This window comes from Drosophila takahashii, chromosome 3L (assembly GCF_030179915.1).
Source record: "Drosophila takahashii strain IR98-3 E-12201 chromosome 3L, DtakHiC1v2, whole genome shotgun sequence".
NCBI lineage: Eukaryota > Metazoa > Arthropoda > Insecta > Diptera > Drosophilidae > Drosophila > Drosophila takahashii.
In genome coordinates this window covers 18007788-18032354 of record NC_091680.1, presented here as the reverse complement: position 1 = coordinate 18032354, position 24567 = coordinate 18007788, and the positions used below count along the sequence as shown (strand labels likewise).

General features: G+C 40.0%; 2 protein-coding genes, 1 long non-coding RNA gene and 4 other non-coding genes across 7 annotated transcripts; 3 read left to right on the top strand and 4 right to left on the bottom strand.

Moving 5' to 3' along the window:
- Positions 1 to 6899: 6899 nt before the first annotated feature.
- LOC138913065 (uncharacterized) lies at positions 6900 to 10082 on the top strand. The gene is made up of 3 exons (XR_011418639.1): positions 6900 to 7099; positions 7318 to 8248; positions 9766 to 10082. It is a non-coding gene; the product is annotated as an uncharacterized lncRNA (long non-coding RNA).
- TRNAL-CAA (transfer RNA leucine (anticodon CAA)) lies at positions 8786 to 8910 on the bottom strand. Its single transcript has 2 exons — positions 8873 to 8910; positions 8786 to 8830 (listed from the first exon to the last, which is right to left on the bottom strand). It is a non-coding gene; the product is annotated as a tRNA-Leu (tRNA).
- Positions 10083 to 11143: 1061 nt separating the features above from the next.
- TRNAP-AGG (transfer RNA proline (anticodon AGG)) lies at positions 11144 to 11215 on the bottom strand. Its single transcript has one exon. It is a non-coding gene; the product is annotated as a tRNA-Pro (tRNA).
- Positions 11216 to 11991: 776 nt separating this feature from the next.
- TRNAP-AGG (transfer RNA proline (anticodon AGG)) lies at positions 11992 to 12063 on the bottom strand. Its single transcript has one exon. It is a non-coding gene; the product is annotated as a tRNA-Pro (tRNA).
- Positions 12064 to 12325: 262 nt separating this feature from the next.
- Positions 12326 to 12397, bottom strand: TRNAP-AGG (transfer RNA proline (anticodon AGG)). Its single transcript has one exon. It is a non-coding gene; the product is annotated as a tRNA-Pro (tRNA).
- A 1659-nt stretch (positions 12398 to 14056) lies between these two features.
- Positions 14057 to 15110, top strand: LOC108063478 (phenoloxidase-activating factor 1-like). The gene is made up of 2 exons (XM_017150591.3): positions 14057 to 14144; positions 14281 to 15110. Exons 1-2 carry the CDS (start codon positions 14099 to 14101, stop codon positions 15108 to 15110), a joined length of 876 nt encoding a protein of 291 aa, XP_017006080.2. The 5' UTR covers positions 14057 to 14098.
- A 76-nt stretch (positions 15111 to 15186) lies between these two features.
- LOC108063477 (CLIP domain-containing serine protease HP8-like) lies at positions 15187 to 16403 on the top strand. Its single transcript, XM_017150590.3, has 2 exons — positions 15187 to 15453; positions 15563 to 16403. The coding sequence occupies exons 1-2, from the start codon at positions 15408 to 15410 to the stop codon at positions 16396 to 16398; spliced, it is 882 nt and encodes a 293-aa protein (XP_017006079.2). The 5' UTR covers positions 15187 to 15407; the 3' UTR covers positions 16399 to 16403.
- Positions 16404 to 24567: the final 8164 nt, after the last annotated feature.

Sequence of the window (24567 nt, the reverse complement as noted above, 5' to 3'; positions counted from 1 at the left end):
GTTTGGATTTATTTCGATACATTTTTCTGAATAGTGTACTTTAAGCTCATTGAAAAAAATGTAAATTAAATTAAATTATTGAGAGCAATATTAAATTTGTATTATTACCTATCTCAATTTTGAGGACATATTTAAATATCGTTAAGTTTCATGGTTTTAAATATTATAACTAACTAATAATATCAAGGGACTTTTGTATAAGGGTATTTTGCGGAGCTAACCGGCTTTCTTGCTCTAAGTAAATTTCTGTTTTATTATATTTGGGTCAAAGTTTTTAATAGTTTGCCATGCACTCGCCGGTGGCCTCCTCCCTCGCCGCACGGAAGACTTTATGGATGGCCGGACTCCGACCTCTGCTGACCCACAGAAGGCACGTGTTTGCACGTGCTACTCTCATGCGAGCTGCCCAGCCAGATAATGGAAAAGATTTGTTTATAAGAAATTTAAATGTCGGCCTGCCGGCAGCTTCACTTCTGTTCGGACAGCCTTTGGTCAGAGGCTGAATCAATATTTAATTCAATTTTGGGCAGCTCTTATTTGCCCACCTACATGGCAAATCAATTACAAAGAAGTGGCCTAGAAACTAATCCCACTTAGCGAAAAGTATTCAAAGCTTTGCCATGACTGTACTATTTATCTTGTTCTTTAAAACATAATATATGTAAGGTAAAAAATCTTAAAATTTTCTAGAACAACTATCAAAGTATTTCAATAGAAGAGTAATTTTTATAAAGATATTTTTCCCTGTGCAGTCTCAGTTTCAGCTCTGATCGAAGTTCACTGGGTTGGCTTCAACTGCTTCTAATTGCAATGGAACCGCACGAAATGTCAACGCTTTTGGCATATTTCTGTTGGCCTGGTTGTTGGCCGCAGGTGCCTTTGCCTTTCCCTTTTCCCCCTCAACTCTGCCAATCCATGTGGCTAACCTAGAAAAAGGAGGCAAAAAACCTCGGCCGACTGGAGTCTTTTTGGCCACGTACTCCATTCAGGTTTCTTTTTCGGCTTTTTCGACTTTTCGTTTGTGAAAGGCAGCACAGAAAAAAGGCCAAAATACCGAGTGGATGTCGCTTGGAGATTAGTTACACTTGTGCTCCATTTAAATGGCAAAGCGACTAAATTATGCGAAGTTCTTTTTTATGCTTTCGGCTTTTTGTCTTTGGAAAGTGAAAGACCGAGAGCACACGAAAAATAATTGCAATCACAGCCGCCCTTTCCCTGGGTGAATGTTGAATGTTGGATGTTGAATGTCGCTCGATCTAGGCCCGGCGAAAGTTTGACTCCAAGTTGAGGCCACTTTTCTGGGTGGGTCAGTCGCCCAATGGGAGGGTATGGCGAATTATCATGCTGTTCGATGGAAATTGCAAATTTCAAAGGAGCTTCGAAGGGAAACGAGAGCCTCAAAATATATCTAAATGGCGAAATGGAAAGGCTTTGATTTAATACTGAAAATAAAAGAGGTAGGTACTAAGTGTAAAAGTAAATATTTTATAGATTCTACTTATGTTTTAAAATTCCAAAGGGATAATAAGAAATAATGGATTTTCTATAAAATAACCTTTTCTTCATCACTTTGGTCCCATAAATATTTGATAAATACAGGAATGGATAGCGTCCCCTTGGGACTATCTTTTTTCCCTTATTACTTATTAGGCACCATAAGAGAACACCCTCTTATAATACCGATTTTACCCAACTAACTCTCGCTTTTCTTGTTCCAGTACACCATAATTTAATTTATGACGCAGGCAGCCAGCCAAGCACAACTCTCTGGGTCTTCCAAGGGTTTATAGTTTCGCTCGGAACATGCTTCATTAACATATCTGCATATTTTGCCATTGTCTTCACTGCCATCGAGAACTGGAAATATCAATGGATATTGGCAATCTCGGGGCACACGTGCGTTCAGCTGGGCTCACATCAAAAGCTCGGATGGGAAATGCTGCTAATAGCAACCGTTTCATAAACTTTTGATGTGAGCGAAGACCTTTTGCTGTGTTTTTTTATTTTTTTTGTGTTTTATCTTAAAGCTGAAACTCATTAAAATACCAGAAGTAACGAAACGAAATCAAAAAGATAAACCCGCACGCCAAATACTTTTGGTTCCTGGAAGTCGGGGCGACAGAAGGGAATTAGCAAAATGAAAAACAGAAAAAAAGGCTCCCACAGAGGCACTTTTTCGTCTCGAGGAATGCCACTTCTCGTGTCTGTCCCCTGATTTTCCCGGCTTTCCACCTCCCCACCCACTTTTGGCGGCATTGATTACAGCGAGGCAGCCCGGCGGAATGGCAAACAAATTATTACAAGTGCAGTTGGAAAATATGTGGCGGCCACTTATCAACATAATCAACAACAAATACCTGGACACGCCTGAGTGCCGGCGGTTCGCGTTTGCGAGGGAAACCTATTGACAGCACCCTAGGCGGTTTTTTGAAGGGATAAGGGGTCGACCTATCAAGTACCTCTGAAAGGTTGGGGATGCTTGGAAAAGAATTTACAAAAACAATTGAATAATTTTAAAATATAAAGAAGAATATGGTTAACGAAAGAATATATCCTTGTAAAAGAAACTTTGTCAGGTTCATTGTAAAATCTATTATCTATTTTAAAAACCTACATAAGACTAGAATCTAAAATATAAGTTTTCGCTTTATAAAGATCTTGATAAAACTAAATTCTTAACCGAAATATTGAAATGCTTAGATTAGACTGGCAAAAAACTAAACTAGAGAGTTCATTACTAAAATTCTTATTATAATTATTTTATAATCTAAAATTTCTGATTATTCTAGTTATCTACAAAAAAGCCTCTTACACCCTTCATTCCAGGGTAGCAGTCCCAGCAAAAAGCGAGACCCGAGAGGTCCAGACCCAGAGAAATCCCAGAGGTAGACTCGAATGACAGCGGCATAGACGAAGACGTCGCCTCCGATTCTGAGAGCCCGACAACCGCTGAAAGACAGACTGTGGGGTCTCCGGTCTTCCTCTGAGCCAAACCAGAAGTGAGTTGTTGTCCGGGGCTGGTACTCAGATTGGGATTGGGAGCTTTGCAGTTCAAACTGTAGAATTGCGAAAGGGAAAAGATATAGGAAGAGATATTTGTAGAGAGATGCGAAGGGGCGGGCAGGTAGACCCAGTGGCTCCCATCCTGTGGCCGTTCCATTGCCGCTCTGTCAAATGTTTGGCTTAATGATGGCAGTGATGGATGGATCACACGTAAGCGACAGTCATTTGGTAATTTATCTCAGACCATTTCAAATTAATAGACTGCGGTCCGAAGGAAGCGCTCCTCTAGCCTTTGATTTCGCGATTTTTATCTCACATTAGAAATTATGTGCGATTTTTCTCTTCGTTTTTGTTTTGTCAAATTACATAAATTTATGAGCGAGAAACTTTCGACTTTTGACTGTGAGAGTCCAGCTAATTAAGCCAGCTGCCTTCAATTTGACGAGAGTGGTGCTTTCTTAGCTGCAGTTTCAAGCTCGATTAAGTATTTAATTAGGCGCAGTTTAGTTAATTGGTTGGCTGACTCTTCACTCAAGGCCCATGCAGATCGAGCCGAGGGAAAGGCCAAACGATCTCATGTCATGTGTGCAACGACACTTGTTCGTCGAGGGTCGGTGACCTCAAAAGGGGCAGAGTGGAAGGTCAAGGGACTTAAACAATGTGTGATGTTGAAAAATAAATTTTAAAAAATGAGAAAGAAAGGTACAAAAACCCTATCGAAAATTGAACTGCAGGTTTTTTAATTTAGTGTTTCATTTATATACATTTTGTTTATATTTTCTCCTTTTATCTTAATCTAAGTTTTTTAGAACTGTTTTGTGTACTATTTAATTTTCTAAAATATTAAAAAAGTGCAACAATAATATTTTCCTTTCTAAGATTTTTACTATTATTTCCAAACTGTCTTTCCCCTCGACCACGCAAATTCCCGCGAGCTCTATCAATATTTAACCCAAAAATGTTTCCACAAACATACATAGAAAAATGCCTGCTACTCTTTGTCTGTGCCACAAAACTCAAGTAAATAGAGCGCGGAGCATATGAAAAAAATTGGCGCTGACACTGACAAGTCGTGTGAAGCACACCTGCAAGAGTCAAGCGCCAAACGACGGATTTCGAGATTTCGAGAGACCGCAAACCGAAAACCAGATCGGTGAAGGGGCATGCAGGTGGGGAATTGCGACTGGGGGCATGGCATTGCATTCGGCGCACCGAAACATGTTGCAAACTGCAGCTCAGCTGTGCGTCGTGGCCTTAAAACTAGTGCAGCACACATTGGCCTCCTCCGCCGACTCTGGAAATAGAAGCCCCGCTCAAACCACCGGCATGTCTTCTTTCTTGAAGCCTGGCAAAGCGCCAAACTAGCCGACTTGAAGTAGCAAAGGGGTCTCGACTATCCGCTGGGGATCCAAAAGAAATAAGAGAATAAATATAAGGTGGTCTATCGAAACTGAAATACCCTTCTAGACTGATCAACGCAATAATATTTGGGGGCTTGCAAAAGATTATAATACCGAAAATGATTATAATTCTTTAAATATACCTATAAAACATATTAGAAGGAATATATTGTTTTATGTTAAATGAAAATACCTTTTCTTACCTTCTCCGTCTGATATAATTCTTATACCCTATCCAAAAGTACTACCGCAAAATGGGAAAAACAAATGTTGCACCGCTTGATTTTCTTGCCGGGGGCCTTTCGCTACTTGAGCACACACACGCGTAAGTGGAACGAGAGCGGCTGCAGCAGTTGCACTGCCCCGCCCCCCGACGCCCACTACACTGAGAGGGGGGAGGGGAGGGGCATTGTCCTTAGCCTCACCGCAGGCTGAAAAGCGGAGCGTGCACAACAACAACCGGCTGACAGACGCTGCAATAAGGCAACAAAAAAGAGATGGTAATAGACAGGGACTTGGACTTGATTGCAACAATGTTGCACACTCAAGATGCGCCAGGTATTCGGCTAAGGCGATAATGTGGCAAGGATAACAAGGCATTCGGACAGCGGAGTGTTGCACTGGGGAATAAGAGTCATTTGTAAGGGCAAACTTTTAATTTAAGACGTTCGATTTTGGAATTGTAGCATTTCAATGTCAAAGGCTTTGCTTGCCATGGCAGTCCTGTCTTTAATATGAAATTAAAATTAATTGAAATATTTAATTTACTTAGAATGGTTTTTAAAAAAATTATCACATTTTTATATGCCTCATTTAGAAATATTAAACTTCATGAACCCTTTTCAGGAACTTTAAGCTGCAAGTAACTCTTGAACAAAGTAATAACCATTGTATTCTAATTTTGAGTAGGTAGTTAAGTAGTTAACTACGAAATTCTTAAGAAAATAATTCAAAAAATAATTTGTTAGAATTTTATCTCGCACACAATCTCAACCTTTTCCCCAAGCCTTTAAAAACGCTCTAATAAACGTATTTTTCTCCGAGTGAAAACAGCGAATGCTGCAGGTTGCAAGGGCTGGCTTGTTATCAGGCTGCTCCTGTCCTTTCTCCTCTTCTCCCCTCGACCGCCTCGAAGTGCGTAATGCGCTCATTACGTGCCGGCATCAACATCGCATCCACATGCCACACCAGTGGCAACTCGGGCCCCAACGCCATGCCCGAACTATTCCATCTGCACCACCTCATAGCTATGGTCCCGCTCCTTGGCTTTCATTTCGGTTTTCGGGCTTTGTACCAGCTCGAACACGGCAATGTCATGCCAATTGCATGCCTTTCCCAGCGCCGTCTTCTCTGAAGGTCTGTCGAGGATTGGGGGATTGGGTGGATTGGTTGAATGGGTTGGATCGGGGATGACCAGTCGGGGGACGTCTGGGAGTCGGGCAGTCAGCAGCTAATTAGAGAACCGCCTTTTGTGCCGGGTGATAAGGCAAAAATTGGAATTGGAGGCGAGATTGCGGGCTGGCTTTGATTCATTCCCCGATCGAATGGTATGATGGCATGGCTGAGTCGTGTCTGGCAATTTGATGAAATTGTCAGCGATCCGGCGGTCACTGGGATGGGAAAATAGACAAGGGCCTTGGTGAAGCGTTCACATAGGACAGCACAGAGGTTGAGATTAATTGGAATGGAATCTGTGATATTTAAACAAATTTTATTGATGAGGTTTAGTGATCTGCTTGGTTATATTACAGTTTATCCATTAATCTTTTTTGGTTAAAAATTAAATTTTTAATATATAACACCTAAGACGGATTAATTTCGTTTATCTTTAAATTCACCCTCTTTGCTGCAAAATCTCTTATAAGCCACAAAGCTTAACATGACCCCACCTCCCATTATTTAACCTTGCCAAAAGTTCATCAACCCAAACCGCAACAGCTACAATTCAGTTGAGTGGAGTTTTAGTCCAGGCAGGAAATCAGCGATGATAAGGTACTACTTCAGTACCCCTTAAAATAAAAGTTATGCCAATTTAAGACATAAAATAATAATTAACTTGTTCGAAAAATTGAAATAGATTTAAAATTAATTTTAAGGAAAAATATAAGGGGAGTAAATATTTTTTGTACATGTTCAACTCAAGAACAAGTACTGAATATGCAATTCTAGGTACCCAACAGAACATTCCCTTCGCTGCGATGCAACAACATTGCCAACAGCAGCGCATCAAAATTAATGATGCAGTGAAAACCACTAAATACCCTGAACTGCAACAGGGATCGCCGCCTCCTTTGCCCCCCTTCCATGGCCATGGCCTTCAAATTGAGGTGCGAGGCAGGTGTTTTTGGCCCTCTGCTGTTTTTAGATGAGTCCGGACACGTGCGACGATGTCCGGCGTTCGATGGAAGCGGAACAAAAGGCTGCGGTCGCTGGCTGTTGGTAACATGCCGCCGGTCATGTCGGTTATGGCCGGTGCTGTACTGTGGTGGCCGTCAATGAAAGTCCATATGTCAGGCGACTTAACGGCAACAACAGCTCAAACGAGACAAAATCAATTTCCCTGCTCAGTTAACCAAGCAACAACTGCAACACGAGTCACATTTAAAACGGATTTGTAACGCCAGCCAATTATTTACGCTAGGAAAAAAGATGGAGGAATGAAGGCGACTGCAGGTGGCAAACAAAAAATCCGGAAGGTAAGTGAAGTTTTGAGAAAGGGCAGATCCGAATACTCTTTAAAAAAATATTTAGAAAAAACTATCGAAAATCGAAACAAGATCTCAATTTATGTCGTTCCTTGAGTTAATATATACAATTTGATTTATTATCATTAAATGTTGGGATTGTATTTGTTTGATATTTATATTTCCCAGATTTTTAAATTTTTTGGTTTTGTTTTTTATTTTTTTGAAAGTAATAATGCCTTTAGAAAGGGTACTTGAAAAACCAAGGCCAAGAAGTAGAACAGGAAAAGTCGAGCTCGAGAACGATAGAACGCGTAGGCGACGCTCAAGATGTAGATTACAAGGCTAAAGAAGAGGAGGGAGAGGAAGTGAAACACTTGGCCAGAGGAAGGAGAAAACTGGGTAACAAACGACGAAGCCTAGGAAGTGGGCTAACTCAATTGGTCTCTTGGCAAACGCATTATGGGTCACTAAGCCGCACGGCCATTGTCAGACGTTGGCTTTGTCACTTCCCCCTATACCGTTCCAAATCCTCCTCTCGATTCCCTGGTCCCAACAAGTGCATTCCGCGATTGACATGCAACACGCGCTCGGGCGCCCACTTTCCCGGACTTTCAGGGGGCACTCTTGCCGCAGGGGGCGTGGCACGCACCGTTGTCGCTTGGCTTAGTTTATAAAACTTGTTATCTCCGAGGGAGAACGAGAAAAAATATTTTTCTCTTCAATTCCCAATGGAACACTAAAGGAAAAGTCTATAACCATTTAAATAACCTTATTTAAAAAGCGTGTTCTTCTGAAAAAATTCTGAAAGTATCCAGAATATCATGTATGAATACTTTATAGTTATAAGATATTATGATAAGATCTAATGATTTAATGATATTGCATCTCTCTTGTTAGAAATCAAAATTCTTTTCTATATTTTAATTACCGCACTTTTTTATTAGTGTATCTGCATATTTTTTTCCCTGCGCAACTGTCTATGTCTTTGAAGCTGTGTAATTGAAATTACGTGACACTTTGCATATGCACTGGATTTAAATCGAGTTTCCAGTTGGCCATCAAAGAGAACGGGGGTGTGCGGTGGGGCCTGCCTATTGTGGCACGCGTGGCTTACGGGTCGCACTCCCCCGTCGTTCGATGTTGTCTGTGGCTGGGAAAGTAAGAATAATGCATCGGGCCAACGTGGGCGACGGCTCAGAACTTTGACAAGTGCATTCGAGTGCAGTCAGCGGGTAGGGGAAATTAAGGGCATGAAAAACAAGGAAGGAGACCCAAACACGTGTTGGAAAAACCATAAAGAAAAGTATAAAAACGAAAACCTAATTAGCAGCAGACTTGCTGCAAGAGGGAAGGAGAGGGAAGAACGCAGTCGGGAGTTTTATGAGGTGCAGAATCAGATTTAAGGTTTAGTGGTGATATCCAGCGACAGCTGAATAAAATCAGGCGAGATAAACCCAGACTAAATAAGGAAGAGATATTTTAAAATGGGGAAAAAAGCATAATTGTCATTATAATTAAGCACTGAAACCAGGGTTGAGAAGGATTTATGAAATAATACAGAAAAAACATTTTATATCTTGAGGCGGAAATATTTTAAGCTACCAAAGACTTAATAAATTAATATATATGAAAATAGATATTGCAAGGTGTTAGAAAAAAACATTTAAAACACAATACAAACAGAAAAAAAAACTTTGTCAGAAGTGGGATTCGAACCCACGCCCTCAGAGAGGACCAGAACGCTCGATCGAACCCTGCTGCGAAGGGTAAGAGATATTAGCTCTTGAGTCTGGCGCCTTAGACCGCTCGGCCATCCTGACATTGGTGCTCGGTCGCCAATTTATCCCCTTGGGCTGCGGGCTATTTATAGAACAGCAATTAGATAAGCAAAGTTGAAAGAGAAGTGTTGTGATGCCACAAACAAAAATATACACAAGTGCGGTGATATGGGAAATGCGGCCCACACACTCGCCCCAAAAAAAGGTGATAAAAGCTCGGCGGCATCTGGTGTTTGTGCTGGTGTCACCGTTGCCGGTTGCTATGTGGTTAAGTGCTGCAGTTGCCATTTCACGCTCGGCTAAATCGCTGCTAAATCGTAACCTGAGCACCGTTTCCGGCAGGGCAATCAAAACCGAATCGAGCCTTGTCCTCCGTTGCCCGGGGGCCTCATCATAAAAATCACCCAAACCGCAGCCCAGCAACAACAGAAGTACCACACACAACAAACCCAATGCACATGGAGAAAAATCGATTTATTTTAATTGCTCATAATATTAATTTAATTATTTTTTAGTTAAAAAATTATAGTAACGATTGTTAATTTATGTAATGGAGCAAAAATAGTAATTCCAATATATTTTAAAGGAATATTTCACATTTATTTGAAGATTCTTTCGTTTGTCTGGTATTAAGAAAATTGTTTTTAGATGGAAGATTATTTTATGAAATTATCGCATAGCTGAAATGGTACCTACCTACCTACCGTACATTTGTTGTAAATATTTTATTTTATTCACAAATGTTTGTATCTATTTTTTTTATTCATAAACTTTTAGGAATTGATTATAATCAATTTGTATACAAATCCAATTTGTATACAATTTGTATACAAAATTGTATAAAAATCGGAGGCGCAAATGAAAGGGTATTTAATTTGACCTAAAATTTTTTCTCAGTGGACTCACCCAATATATACACACCCAATTGATGCGCCACGAGTTCAAGTCAATTGCAGAGCCTTCAGGCTGCTGTTGAGGAGTGAAGCGAGTTGTTCCTCTTTGTCGCCGAGTGCCGAAACCGCAGGCTTTATTTAACCCCCCGCCAGCTGCTGTGATGTATTTGTCAGTGAAAAAATCATATAAGAAATGTTTAAAGCGGCTTGGCAGCGAATACGAAAATACCGATTACATTAAATATGAACGAAATTAAAATATATAAAGTTACAAAAATTAAGATTTAAATATAAAGCTTTTCATAATTTCTTAAGATTAATTAATGTTATGAAATGAAATAAATACATTGTTTCGATATTAAAGAAAATTTAACTGTATTTAAAGTTTAGATTTTCCGTTTAAAGATTAACCCAACCACAAGACCTCTCATCCTCAATGGGTATCGCAATATGCATTACGAAAAGTATCTCCTCATGCGGAGAGTCAGGCTATCAAATGCAGCCTTCTTGGGGCAGGGGAATTGGGATGCTAAGGGGCGGGGGAGGCACAGGATTGGGGCAGACGCCGGCATTGAAATCGAAATCGGAATCGACAACCAGACACTTCAAACGCATGCAAAACGCATCGAAACAATGAGATTTACGTGCTTCCAGCTGTTATGGACTGCAATCGGATACATGGACTGGAATGGGTGAGGGTGGGGGTGGGGGTGCCGGGTTGAGGGCCGTATTATTACAATGCGAAAGAGATCTGCCTGCCAAGCCCCCTGGAGCCCCGGGGGGCGGCAAATGGATTTCGGGTAATGACAGCCATGAGCTCTTGGTCTGCCGGTGTCTGCTTGGTCAGCCAAGCCAAAAAGTTTGTTGTGTTAATTTCCAATGCATAAAATTCATTCACCGGAGCTACACAGAGAAAAGTTAGTACAGAGAAGCTTTTAATTTATTATCCTTAGTGGGAACGGGCTGGCTAAAATCTGACACAGAATCATCTATGTGCCCTGGGAAAAGAGGAAGAAACCCTTTTTATCGGATCACCGCTAATGGGCATCGAAGTGGTGGATGGGAAACCCTGGAACTTCTACCTAGTTGGTTTACCACCTTGGAACTACTTGGTGTCCCTTCCTATCTCAGCTTTCACTTTTTCACGAGCATTTTTCCTTTCAGAAAGTGGATTTTAGAAAACATGGTCCTCGATTAGTTTTTAACTTTCAATTTAATCCGAGAAATTACAGTTTTCATACAATCGGGCGGCAAATTAAATCATCTCCATCATCATACCTTATTTAAGTATATTTAAAAATGTTTAAGATATATTGAAATTATCAACAATAAGTGTTAGGTAATAAACCAAAAATTGTAAAACTAAAAAATCTACACTGCTTGGGCTCGTCCGGGATTTGAACCCGGGACCTCCCGCACCCTAAGCGGAAATCATACCCCTAGACCAACGAGCCAGGTGAACAACGGTCGCTCAAGTACCTCTTATCAAAAAAGAGTTCGAAATTCCAATTCGAGTATAAGACTGGTCAAAACGTGAGATGCATGTGGCTTTGAATTAATGGATGTTGTATTTGTTGATGTCTTCAAACGGGTTTACTTTTAAAAGCATGAAAACTTTGAATCGCCAGTTTACCTTTGAAATATGATAGTTTTTATAAATTTATAAAGATTTTACTGACCAAAAAAAACGTACTTAAATGTTACTTATCTAAAAAAAAATTAATGATATATTGAGATCATTATTTAATTTATTTATGTTTCTTAAAAACAATTAAACCGTCTAATATAGAGGATAAACTACATTTTCAGTGTATCTTACACCCTTTTTCCATGGGTCGTCGGCTTTCAATTGGGAGTTGCCCCAAAGAGTCACAGACACATGCAGTTGAATGCTCCTGTCGGCGGTGTCTGCGACTCCCGTCTGACAATCCGTCTGCTGCATTGTCTCCTCTCCTTCTCGGATGGATTTGTAATTGAGCCGACTCGGCTTACCCTTGGCCAATTTGGCCTGGAACTGAATAATTGTTATTACTTGAACGATCGAATATCATTGAAACACGGTTGACTCTGCTTGTTACTCATTGGCTTGTTAAATGTGTATTAAAGCAAGCTTTTTTCCAGCAATATGAGTAAACATCACATCGGCGTGGCATGAATAAATGATACAACAGACAAATGTTGTAATAATAATAAATTCTCAATAAAAATGTATAAAAAATATATCTTCCTTGGGCTCGTCCGGGATTTGAACCCGGGACCTCCCGCACCCTAAGCGGAAATCATACCCCTAGACCAACGAGCCAGTTGTAAAATGTTGACCAAGCTACTATTTTTTTTTAAAGAGAAATACGATGAATTTTAAATAATAATATTGTCCAATATGTATGCGCATCATTAAACAACAAGGCCAAATATATTTACATCAGCATATTTACACACGAAAAGACATAAATACTTAAACCAGATAAGCAATGATAGGCAAGGAACTTATTAAGGTACAGTAACAACATTTACCATAATCTTAAATAAAAAAAAATAAAATTAAAAAAAAATGTATTTTACTTGGGCTCGTCCGGGATTTGAACCCGGGACCTCCCGCACCCTAAGCGGAAATCATACCCCTAGACCAACGAGCCAGTTGAACATCGGCCGCCAAACTACTTCTTATCAATGGAATGTTCGAAATTCGATGTCGGTGTATAAGACTGGTCAAAACGTGAGATGCATGTGGCTTTAAATTTAGAAATCGAAAGTTTTTAATAGCTCTTGTATTTGATGTTGTCTTCAAACTGGTTTAGTTTATAATAATGTCAACTTTTGGAGGGCCCATTAATAGCCAGCTAGCAAATCCCCTATTGTCACTCACAAGCACCCAGTTTATAGTGGCTTTTAGCTGGCTATAAATGTACTCAATTAACTGTTAATGGCTCTGGTTCCCCTCCCCTCCGATTTATTAGAAAACCCTTGCCTCAATGCACTTTATTCAACATATGCCCAAGTACATTTTCGTTGATTGCTTATGTCCATATGGTGGTGGACCCTGGAAAAAAGAAATCCGCCAACGGGTCAGGGACTGGACTTTGCAAATCGCTCTCTGGGTTTTTGGGAGATTAGATCGTATTCGGGGTTGGGTTTGCCTTCTGTCACTGATTGTAATCGCCCGAACCGCGGGCTCGTTAACATTATTTGTTGTGGTCCTCACTCACAAAGTGCATTGGTCTTTTATTTTTTAGGGATAGCTGTTGCTTTTTTATTTTTCAAATCACAGGGGTGACCCGCATTGAGTTTTAGGATTTTTCTGCGTCTTTTGGCAGCCCTTTAAAGTTTCCAATTTGTGCCTTGAGAACCACCCTGAATGGATTGGTTCCTTGGGCAAATATTTGCGAAAATGCTTAGGCAACATCAAAAGCCCCTTCTCGTTATCCTTATATGGTCAAAAACACACTCGCAGGCAGCGAGGGAAGAAACTTTCGGTGGCAACTGTGGCGAGTTACGTGAGTTCCGTGAGTTGATGGCTTCATTAGGGGTTGACGGGGTCTCCGGAAACCCAAGCCCGCACACGGGAATGTTTTATGTCTCAATTCTGGCTGGCATAAAAAAGAATTTCAAGTGGTTGATTTCTGGGCTGCCTGGCACCCCCCGTCGCTGCCATTTGTTACGTCACAGCTGTTATGATTTTAGCGCTGCCTTGTTTTAACTGCGAGCCATCAGAAACGATGTAAGTGGTTCCCCTAATTAATGCGGCACGAAATCCTCAATCGCAGTAAGTGAAAGCCTTGGGCCCTGAACTTTGGTGGCTCATTTGAATTCATTAGGTCTTTGAGAGCCTTGCTCTACGGCTATTTCACTCTTCAATGAATCGCTTTCTTGGGAAACTGTGAATTTTCCATTCAAAGAAAACTGCGCATTTAGTTTAAGGGTTGATCTTCCCGGTTGCCCTGTAGGTGACAGCTCCATGGCATTGTTAATGGTTCAAGTCACTGGGGGATTTCCGTCCAGGACCCCGAAGAGACTTAATAATGATGGTGTAATTATATATAAAATGTTTAAATGGTCTATGCCAGGCCCAGAACTAATGGATTTATCATGGGATTTGACTTGCTGAAGTTTGTGAGAAGGATAAATGATTCAAAAAGTGGCTATTCATTTGTTGGGCTTTTAATTTATTGTATATTTTCATGAGAAGCAATTTAAAAAGCGATCGTACCGACTTTCTTAACCAGTAAAGTTGTGCTTTTAAAATTTGAATTCTAGTTACAAATGTGCAAAGCTTAACTAGTATGGAAAGCATTGACTAGACCGATCGAACCTCAGTTCGGATTACCTCTCGGTAGAATATGATTCTCTATTTTACACTCGGAGTATTGTTCGCAATCCTATTGCGTAAGTTACACGTTCAACTAGATTTTTATGTTAATTATTATTTGTTAGACGGGTCGTTTAATAGTTCAAAAATATCTAAGTAAAATATAAGTTTGAAAAATGTCACAGTTTGTTATTTGGATATCCTATTTTTTAGCCATTCGTGGACATCACTGCGGAAAACTACGGGAAAGCCATCTTTACAACCGGAATGAGATCACCGCCCCCGATGAGTACACCTGGATTGGTCGTGTCGGCTATATCTACGAAAATAGAACAGAGTTTAAGTGCTTTTCGGTGCTGATCCACCAGCGATATGCAGTTCTTAACGCCCATTGTATACGGGGTGGCACTGCAGCGCTCATTCTTTTCGGCGATTGGCGCGAAAACGAGGACATTACAGTGGGTGACTGCCTCGTGGAGGGAATGACCGCCCAGTGCTCGCCACGACCGCAGATGGTGGACATCGAGGAGCTAGTCGTGCACCCCAAATACGATGGACAATATGACTATAATATCGGACTGGCCAAACTGGAGAAGAACGTAGAGTTATCGGACTTTGTGCAGCCCATTTGCTTGCCGCCCGCCGGGGAATCCGAGGGCAACCACATCGCCCAGAGACTGGAGATGGCGGGATTCCGGAGACCTTTGAGGGAGGGAGATCCGGTGGATAAGGATGGCGAGTGGCGGAGGAAGGTGCAGGTGCACACGACCAGTATGGACTTCTGCCGCTCGCTAGGCAAAAATGGCTGGCCAAATCTGACACAGAATTATCTGTGTGCCCTCGGCAAAGAGGAGAAAACCCTTTACTTCGGATCCCCGCTAATGGGCATCGAAGTGGTGGATGGGAAACCCCGGAACTTCTACTTAGTTGGTTTACCAGCTACCATTCAACTACTTGGACACCCTTCCTATCTCAGCTTGCACTTATTCACGAGCATCTTGCCATTCAGGAACTGGATTTTAAAAAACATGGACCTCGATTAGTTTTGAAACTTTTGATTTAATCCGAATAATTACAAATGGATTTAAATGGATCCAAATGGAATAATGGCGGCAAATGGATTTCGGGTAATGACAGCCAAGATGAAGCTTTTATTTATTATCTCTGTGTAATTTCAATGAGAAGCAATTTTAAAACGAGATCGTCACGACTTTCTCACCTTGTTAAGTTGTGCTTTTATTCTGGGAATTCTAGTTACAAAAGTTCAAAGCTTAAAAACCAGTATGAAAAGCATTGATTAAACCGATCGAACCTCAGTTCGGATTACAGCTCGCTAGAATATGATTCTCTATTTTATACTCGGAGTATTTCCCGCTTTCTTATTGCGTAAGTTACACGTTTAACTAGATGCTCATGTTAATGAATATTTAATAGCTAAGTAAAATATAAATTTTAAAAAGGTCACATTTCGTTTTATGGATCTCCTATTTTTTAGCCATTTATGGACACCACTGCGGAAAACTACGAGAAAGCCAGCTTTACAACCGGAAAGAGATCACTGCACCGGATGAGTACACCTGGATTGGTCGTGTCGGCTATGTCTACGGAAATAGAACAGAGTTTAGTTGCTTTTCGGTGCTAATCCACCGGCGATATGCAATTATTAACGCGTTTTGCATACTGGATAACCTTGCATCGTTCATTGTGTTCGGGGATTGGCGCGAAAACAAGGACATTACAGTGGGTGACTGCCTCGTGGAGGGAATAACCGCCCAGTGCTCTCCACCACCGCAGAGGGTGGACATCGAGGAGCTAGTGGTGCACCCCGGGTACAATAGATTGGATGACTACAATTTCGGACTGGCCAAACTGGTTGAGAACGTAATATTCTCGGACTTTGTGCAGCCACTTTGCTTGCCGCCCGCCGGGGAAACCGAGAGCAACCACATCGCCCAGAGGCTGGAGATGGCGGGATTCCGGAGGCCCTTGAGGAAGGGTGATACGGTGGATAAGGAGGGCGAGTGGCGGAGGAAGGTGCAGGTGCACACGGCAAGTATGGAGTTCTGCCGCTCTTTAGGGGGAAATAACTGGCCAAATCGGACGCAGCATCACATTTGTGCCCTTGGGAAAGAGGAGAATACCCTTTATTTCGGATCACCGCTAATGGGCATCGAAGTGGTGGATGGAAAACCCCGGAACTTCTACCTTGTCGGTTTACCAGGCAGCGTGGAACTACTTGGTCACCCTTCCAATCTCAGCATGCTGTTATTCACGAGCATCTTTCCATTTAGGAACTGGATTGTAAAAAACATGGAGCTCGATTACAATTGAATTTTTTTATTTAATCCATTTTTAGAAAAATGTTTTGTTTTTTCGATTTTAAAAATGTTTATTGCTAAGTGAATAAATACATTTTTTTAAGCTGTGACTGAAATTGTTTTTATTGTTATTTTAGTTCGTGAACTTCCTCTGTTACCGACCTGCATTTCAAACTAATTTTTTGCCCTCCTCCGGATTCCAGCTCGCTGTCATGCATGACTCAGCCCCCTTTCCATCCCCCTCGTTTTCCAAGGCATCTGCCACTTTCTGCTCCCCGTGGCCAAAAGCCACCAGAGTGGCGGCTTCTAAGGCAAACATGTCTTACACGTTGCACAACGATGGCAAATGCAAAGACCACAACCACTGCAGAATGCGAGTCAACAAAGGCTCGCAATCTATAAAGTACAATCACTTTCAACAACAGAGCCAACAGACAGGACTGAGGACTGGGCCGTCTGCCCTTTAAATCATGCTCGGATCTGCCAGAAAACGTGGCTAGATCTCCGCACGCCTGCCCTCAACAATTTTCTATATACACCTATACGTATCTATATGTATATATTTGCGCACACAGGCCGGTAATTATGGGTTCGAAAAATCTACACCGGCATCTTGGACCCGATGATCGACATTGGTGGCTGGCGAATGGAAATATATGGCCGAAAACGCGATGAAAGGCCAGTTTACTTAGTGCAGCGCAGCACAGCCTCTTCTACCGGTCGTGCATTAATTTTAAGACAATTTTTTCTTATTTTCATAATACATTTTTCTCTTACCTTTTGTGGCACGCCCACTAAAGTGGCATGCCGCCTCGGTTATGTAAACAGCCAGCAGAGGAGGCCCACTGAAGGAACAATCCACCAGAAGAAGGTGAATTGATAAAGGCCGCAGATGATGCCGGGCGTTGATGATGCCGATGATGATGATGATGATGGAGGAGCTGGAGCTGGCTCATATCACAATGTGTGGTGCTGGAGGGCAAAGGTTGCCGACGGTGGTTCAGAGGAGGGTGGCGGGAGTGCTGGTCGAGGACGTGTGCAGTAAGTGTTAATGCTGCAATCTTTTTCGAGGAGCCAAGACAACAAGAGTGGCTCAATGGGTGGCTTTGTGGGTAAAACGGCGGTGGAGAAGTGGTGCTGATCTCTCGAGAATCTCGTTTCAGCGAAAGTGAAAAGAGATTATGACATACTCGGGGAATTTTCTTCGATTGATAGAAACAATTTATAGCCCATGGCATATAGTATCTTTTAAATATTAATAAATTTTATTCTTCCCTAAAAATAATAAATAATAATAATAAAACCTTTCCTTTTAAAACACAATATCTGGAGTGACAAAAAAATCGAAGAATAAAATCATATACATTTGAATGGGTGCTTAAATTGGTTTTTTTTGGTTTATAAGTTAACAAAATTATTAATAATTGTTAAAGTGTTTGCTAAACATTTTAAAACCATTTAAATCATCATAAAAATCTATTTATTTCTTTAGTCAGCTATAAACCGCACCTTAAAACTGTCCAGCTGTGTCGTTTTTACTTCTGCCGTCGTTTAACCCTTTGCACCGTCAACTGTTTTGGGTTTCAAGGACCCTTCAGCATCCCATTCCGCAACCATCCAGTGCAAAGTCCAGCAAATCCCGCACATTAAGCGGCAACACGTTGAGCCACGAAGCCGGGCACAAATGAGCGCCAATCCACACACACATATCATCAAAATTTATAAAGCTTTACCCCCAGCCGAAGCGTAAAATGGCCAGGAAAGCTTAACGCTCATAATGCCAATGTCTCCCCTCGGCGAGCGGTAAATATATGAATTGGATTTTGAGCTGCCGGGGATTAGGGAGCCGAGAATGGAGAACGGAGCCGGGAGAAGTCGGCCAAATGGCTTTATGTGCGTCAGTAAATTTACACCTCGTAATCGAGATGAGTGGACACAGGACACTCGCTGAGGGCGAAATGACCCCTAGCAGCTGTTGTCCAAGATTAGTCCCTCGCAAAAAATCTGTCGCACAAATTTTCATTTTTATGAGCCGGAGCCTCGATGGCATTAGGGTCCGGTATTTGTTTGTCCTTGAGTTATGGCCTGGAAAAAGGACTATGGGATGAGGCCCCGAGGCTTAGCAAATTATATAATAACAGCAAGCTTCGTATTTCATCGGGCCAGAAGACCCATAGTGATACACCAGTCATATCTGTAAAATCAATGGACAATTTCGATTTCAAATTTAAAATTTTTCATTGTGAAATTAATATTATTATTTTCTTATAAAAAGCTACACAAATTATTTGTGGTGTATACACATGTCATACTTTTGTTGTTGTTGATAAAATAATTCTTAAAAAATTGTATAAGTAAAACAGAAATAGTTATAAAAACAAAAGTGACTAACATTTGGCAAAAATCATAAACAACTTGATTTTATTTTTAAAGCGAAAATCAGTGTTCATTTTATGATTGTACAAAATGTAAAAACAAATGGTTTAGGATCGGCTTTCTTTTCTATGGTTATGATGACCAAGTCATGACTCAGATTCCAAAGAAGTTTGTATTTGTTTAAAAACATCAAAACATAAATTTTGCATATAAAACGGGGTAAGTTTGGGAAAAAGCGAGCAGTATAAATTCGCGCTCTGAGTCTTCCAGTCGCTCTATTAGTCCGGATCAACAAGTCACTTTACAGCAGTTTAAACAACATGGGACTTTTACAAAAAATTGTTATAGGCTCTATTAGCCAAAGCTTGCTGGCAGCTCTGGTTGCCTTTATTGTAACATTATTGTAACAGCATCGAAAACAACTCCTGAGTCAATGGATTATCTAATGGCTAAAACACCTGATGGACAGGACGGACCTGGTAGAGACCCAGAAAACGAGAAAAATCTTTTCTTGGCTTTATAATAAAATGTATTAGTGAAATTAACCCACGAAAATAGTTATTCTTGTTTATATATATTTTTATTAGTTACATATTTTCTACGTCAAGCTGACATTTTGAACATTTGGTCGTAGTGCAGCCTACAAAGGGCACATTTACTCGGCTCCACTCGCCAAGGATTTCTGAGTGGCCCCAGAAACATTAACTGATTTGCATTTCAATCTTGGCGGCATGTGTTTAGTTTCGGCGCAGGGAAACCTGTTTGCTAAAAGGGGGAAGCCACCGCAGAAACAGCTGCTGTTGCTGATGTTGCAGTTGCAGTTGCTGTTGCCAGTTGGCAGCAACAACATCACTTGCCAAGTGAGATCTCGACCCCTCTGACTTCTTATGCCTTGCTTTGCTTTGCTTGCACCGTGACTTAAAATGCAAATGAAAATGCAATCATTGTTTAATCTCGAACAGCACCACAGCAACAACAGCAGCAACCTCAAGCAGCAACAGTTGTGGATTTTGCAGTTGTCATACCCATTAATAAAGTATTTTTACTATCCCATGAACCAAAGGTATATGGCAAATTTTGATTTACAATTTAAAAATAATTTAATACTATTGTTTTTTTTAAATCTGTAAAGTAAAGATCATTAGTTGAGGTTGAAACATAAAAGATGGATTTAAATTTTGAATGCTGTATACTTAGTCTTTGTAATTCCCTGTATTTATTTCTAAAATATCATATATTAACATTTCTATAATTTTTGAATCTTTAATAATAAATCATCTCAGGTGTCCGCACTGTTAGGAATTAATATAAATTATTATCTATTGTATTATGTTCGATGAAAATCACAGCAGTGTATCTAAAACTTCGGAGTATCTTGGGCTTAAAGTTCTCCTTTCTTGTTCCTACGATCGCCAGTCAAGCGTCCCTGCGGCAACAACTGCGAGCATGTTTGCTATGCCCAGCCGATCCAACAAGCCCCGACAGAATCAGGAAGCTTCCGAGCCCCGAGATACACAATTTTTGATAATATTTAAACAGGCAAGAGTGTCGGAGGCCGGAGACTGCAACATCGAATGTCGAGGGAGTGCAGATGCCTGATGCAACCACCGTTCCTTCTTCAGCGCTGTGTGATAAATTCCTGCCTTGTAGCGACTGCAAAACAAGACTTTTCTATCAAACAACATGAAAATTAGATCGGGTTACGCTGTCATAAGGAAGAAGAAGCAGCGAAGCTATTGTAAATCTGCGGGGGGAATTTGGGAGTGGAGATGGAGCAGTTGATCGATGTGGTTCCGTTTGCTTGGTATTGCTAAAACCAATCTCCTAGATTACACAGAAATCCAAACCAGGAAGAAGGCTTTGATTTTTTTTACTACTTCTTTAAAATAATAAAAAATCCCAATCATTTATTGTGCTTTTTATGCCGGAATAAAGCAATTAAACTCTGGGTCTTAGGAACCTGAAACTCAAAGAGAACTAAACTTTTTAGAAATGTACCCCACTTTAAAGCGGATTTCATTAGCCACGAGCTGACACACATCTTGGCCCAAACTCTGGTTCGGCACGCTTTTAATTTCCAGCTCATTTGGAGGCCCCGGGTCCTCGCACACACAGCGAAAACTCCCCGAGCCAATCGACAGCGCCAAGGTCAAAGCTGTCTGTCCGCAGAAGCAGCGAGACCTAATTGGCAACGCCTTTTGCCACTGCAAGTGACAGGAAACTTTCAGGCCAAGTGGCACCGGCGAACTAATTAGCCTTAAAATAAAACCAACACAGGATAAAATGGCAAAAAAAAGATGTTTTTTTCCGAGGAAATGATACAATTTCGCGCGCTCAAAAATGGGCCTTGGCGAGGGAAAGGAAGAAGGCCGGACAGGAGGAAACCCAACACAACACACAACTGAAAAAACAAAATTTTTAATTTAAAGGAGAATAGCTGGAAAAAACCTGCAGAAAATAGCAGCAACAGCGAACGAAGGTCTGCAAATCTAGAGATGGAGCAAGGCCAAAGTAGGCGTTAATTAACAAGAATACCAGATATTTGGATATATTTGGAAGTTCAAAAATATTATTTAATAAAAACCATATTATTTATCAGCCTCACCCTAAATACAGAATAATATCATATTGCATTGTGTTAGACTTTCAATTAAAAGGTATTCCCTTTAAAGACAACGTTCATTCAACATACAGCGTAAAACTATAAAAATGTAATAAACATTTCTAAGGGGCCAACGAAGAAACTTAGCTTATTGTGATAACCATCTCAGGTGTCCAAGCTAAAGTGGCTTTCTCATCCCTTTGTCCTTTTCCTATTCAAGGCCGCTTGAGATGAGTAGAAAACAAGAGAGAACGCTATAGTCGGGTTTGTGTCCCGACTATCTAATACCCGTCACTCAGCTAATGGGAGTGCGAACGCTGTGCTCGGGTTGGTGTCCCGACTAATAATCGTAACTCAGCTAAAGGGAGTGCGAGGGAAATTTTGATTGCGTATAACTTTTTAATGAATGGTCCGATTTGAAAAATGTCTTCTACATTTCGATAGGTATAAATATACACAACAAAATTGCATTTATACTTCTCGGAAATCTTTAAAGGTGTGACCGCCAGGCACATTTTAAAATCGTTAGTGGGCGATTGTGGGCGTTAGAGGGGGCGTGGCGCTCGTCTGAAATAAACTTGCGCTGCGTAGGAAGCCCAAGAATATGTGTGGAAAATCTCAACCTTCTAGCTTTTGTAGTTTCTGAGATCTCAGCGTTCATACGGACAGACAGACAGACAGACAGACAGACGGACAGACAGACGGACAGACGGACATGGCTAGATCGACTCGGCTAGTGACCCTGATCAAGAATATATATACTTTATGGGGTCGGAAACGCATCCTTCTAGCTGTTACATACTTTTGCACGAATACAATATACACTCAAAATAAAATTAACCCTAAAGTCAAGGAAATCGCCCTACTTTTGTCTTCAAGACAAGCTCGCCCTAAATTTTAGGGTCAAATTTTTCTATATTTTTGATTTTTTTTGACGTCATATTTCTAAATTTTAGGGTAATTTTACTAAATTTAAGGGCAAAAATTTCTAAAAAGTAGGAAATTTTCCTAAAAAATAGAAATTAAAAACAAAACAAAAAAACATGTTCAATCATGATTTTTTTTGTATATACGTTTATATTATGGACTCCTCCCTATATACATATGCAGGCGTTGTGTGTCTTGTATATTGTGAATGTTAAAGGTTATGTATTTATTATTATGTATTTGCGCTTGGATTTCTTATCTAACCAAAGCCAAATGTTGCTGTAAATGTGGACTACGGGACTGCGGAAGATTGGGAATGTAGAAATTATGATTAGTTAATATTTTATCTTCATGAAAAAAACTTACATTTTTACTTGTCCGTCGGTGAGAATCGAACCCGGGTCTCCCGCGCGAAGAGCGAACGGCCTACATACTGGGCCATTGTAGCACTTAAATTTGCTGTGGCAAACCGAGCATTGTATGTAAAGGGTCAAGCGGAGAATATATTTGAAAACTAATTGCATAATTTTGACCATTCGCGTTTTACTTATTTACATACATATATACTTATGTATATATTTATGCTATCGCAATTTATATTTTGTGTAGTATATAGTAAATAGCTAAATATAAACCAAATTAATTTCGGTTTACCGCTTGCCATCAATAAAAAAAAGGAATAAAAAAAAGAGTCAAAAAACAAATTTTAAAAAAACTTAAAAAAAAAATAAAAAAAAACAAAAAAAAAGTAAAAATAGTTTGCTCTGGGACTCGAACCAGGGTCGATTCGATTTCTAACCAAGCGCTTTAACCGTCTGCGCTACGAGTACAGCCGCCCGGGAGCTGACAAGTTCTGGCATTGAACATTTTGGTGTGCCAGAGCATGTGAAAACAACTATTTCTATTTTTTAGAAAAACTTTCTAATTTTTAGAAAATGTTTCTATTATTTAGGGTTAGCTTAATTTTAGGGTTAGGGCACTCATTTTTAGAAAAAGTGTTGCCAAAATATTTTATTAGTTTCGTTTGCCTTTCTATTTTTCAGAAAATTATTTCTAATTTTAAGGGCATTTTTCTAGATTTTAGGGTGATTTTAGTTCATGGTAACCATTTTCTACATTTAAGAAATACTTCCTGGATTTAAGGAAAACTTTCTTGACTTAAGAAAAATTTCCTTAGATTTAGAAATAACTTTCTTGTATTTAGAAAAAAGAAATTTTAATGGCGATTTTCTAAAATTTAGGGTTAAATTTATTTTGAGTGTACCCTTTTACTCTACGAGTAACGGGTATAAAGACGATGTCGTCCAAAAATTAATAATTTTGTTTTATATTTTTGTTTAATTTTATTCGATTACACTAGTTTACAAAATAATATTCTTGGTGTGCTTCCCAGCAATTGATGGCAAATTCTGTTAGTGTTGGGCCTCTAGACCATGAAAATAGCATTAAATTTTTTTTCGATGGCACAGTTTTTTTTTAAAGATTTTTTAAAGTTTGAAATGTTAAATTTCTGACTTTTTTCGAATTTCTTCTTATATTTCGGCAGATATCCACCCGATTGGGCCAGTTTTAGTTTTATTTTAAAGTCAATAGATCAAAGCTTAACTTTGCCATGCAGATCAATATGATTGGATAAGTAATGGCAGCGCAGAAACTTGACAAAGATGAAAAATGTGTTTTTTGGTCGACTGTAAGTCGGCTGTATATATCGTAAAAACTCAAAATAAATCCGTTGAAAAATCATAATGGTTACAATCTTAAAGTTTACATCCTACCGAATAAAACAAGCCGGATATGGCCCAAATCCATGGAAAACTGGATTTATGGTGGATTTTTAAAGTTCGGATTTTTCCACTTTTTTCGGTTGACAGAGTCCAAATTTAAGTTTTATCATAGGCGGCGACATGTAAACAAAAATGAGTGGTGACGACAGCCGGGTCAAAAAATAGCTAAATTTAAAAGCTAGAAAATTATAAAATAAATTCAATTTCTGAAAATTCCTTTAAAAAAATAAAATTGCTTGCGTTATGACTGTAAGTATTTTTAATTAAGTACTATCCATTTGAATAGTTCATTCTTATGAAAAAAGTAACCTTAATTTCAAAAATTAAATTCACTTTAATAATTTTCTAGCTTTTAAATATCTGATTTAGCTATTTACTGACCCGGCTGCCAACACCAATTATTTTTGTTTACATGTCGCCGCCTATGATAAATCTTAAATTTGGACTCTGTCAACCGACAAAAGTGGAAAAATCCGAACTTTAAAGATCCACC

Excerpts from the sequence above, each read along its gene's own strand:
- LOC108063478 (XM_017150591.3), top strand. The coding sequence starts at position 14,099 with ATGATTCTCTATTTTACACTCGGAGTATTGTTCGCAATCCTATTGC. Across the intron at positions 14,145-14,280 it reads ATTGTTCGCAATCCTATTGC|CCATTCGTGGACATCACTGC; the intron begins GTAAGTTACACG and ends CCTATTTTTTAG.
- LOC108063477 (XM_017150590.3), top strand. The coding sequence starts at position 15,408 with ATGATTCTCTATTTTATACTCGGAGTATTTCCCGCTTTCTTATTGC. Across the intron at positions 15,454-15,562 it reads ATTTCCCGCTTTCTTATTGC|CCATTTATGGACACCACTGC; the intron begins GTAAGTTACACG and ends CCTATTTTTTAG.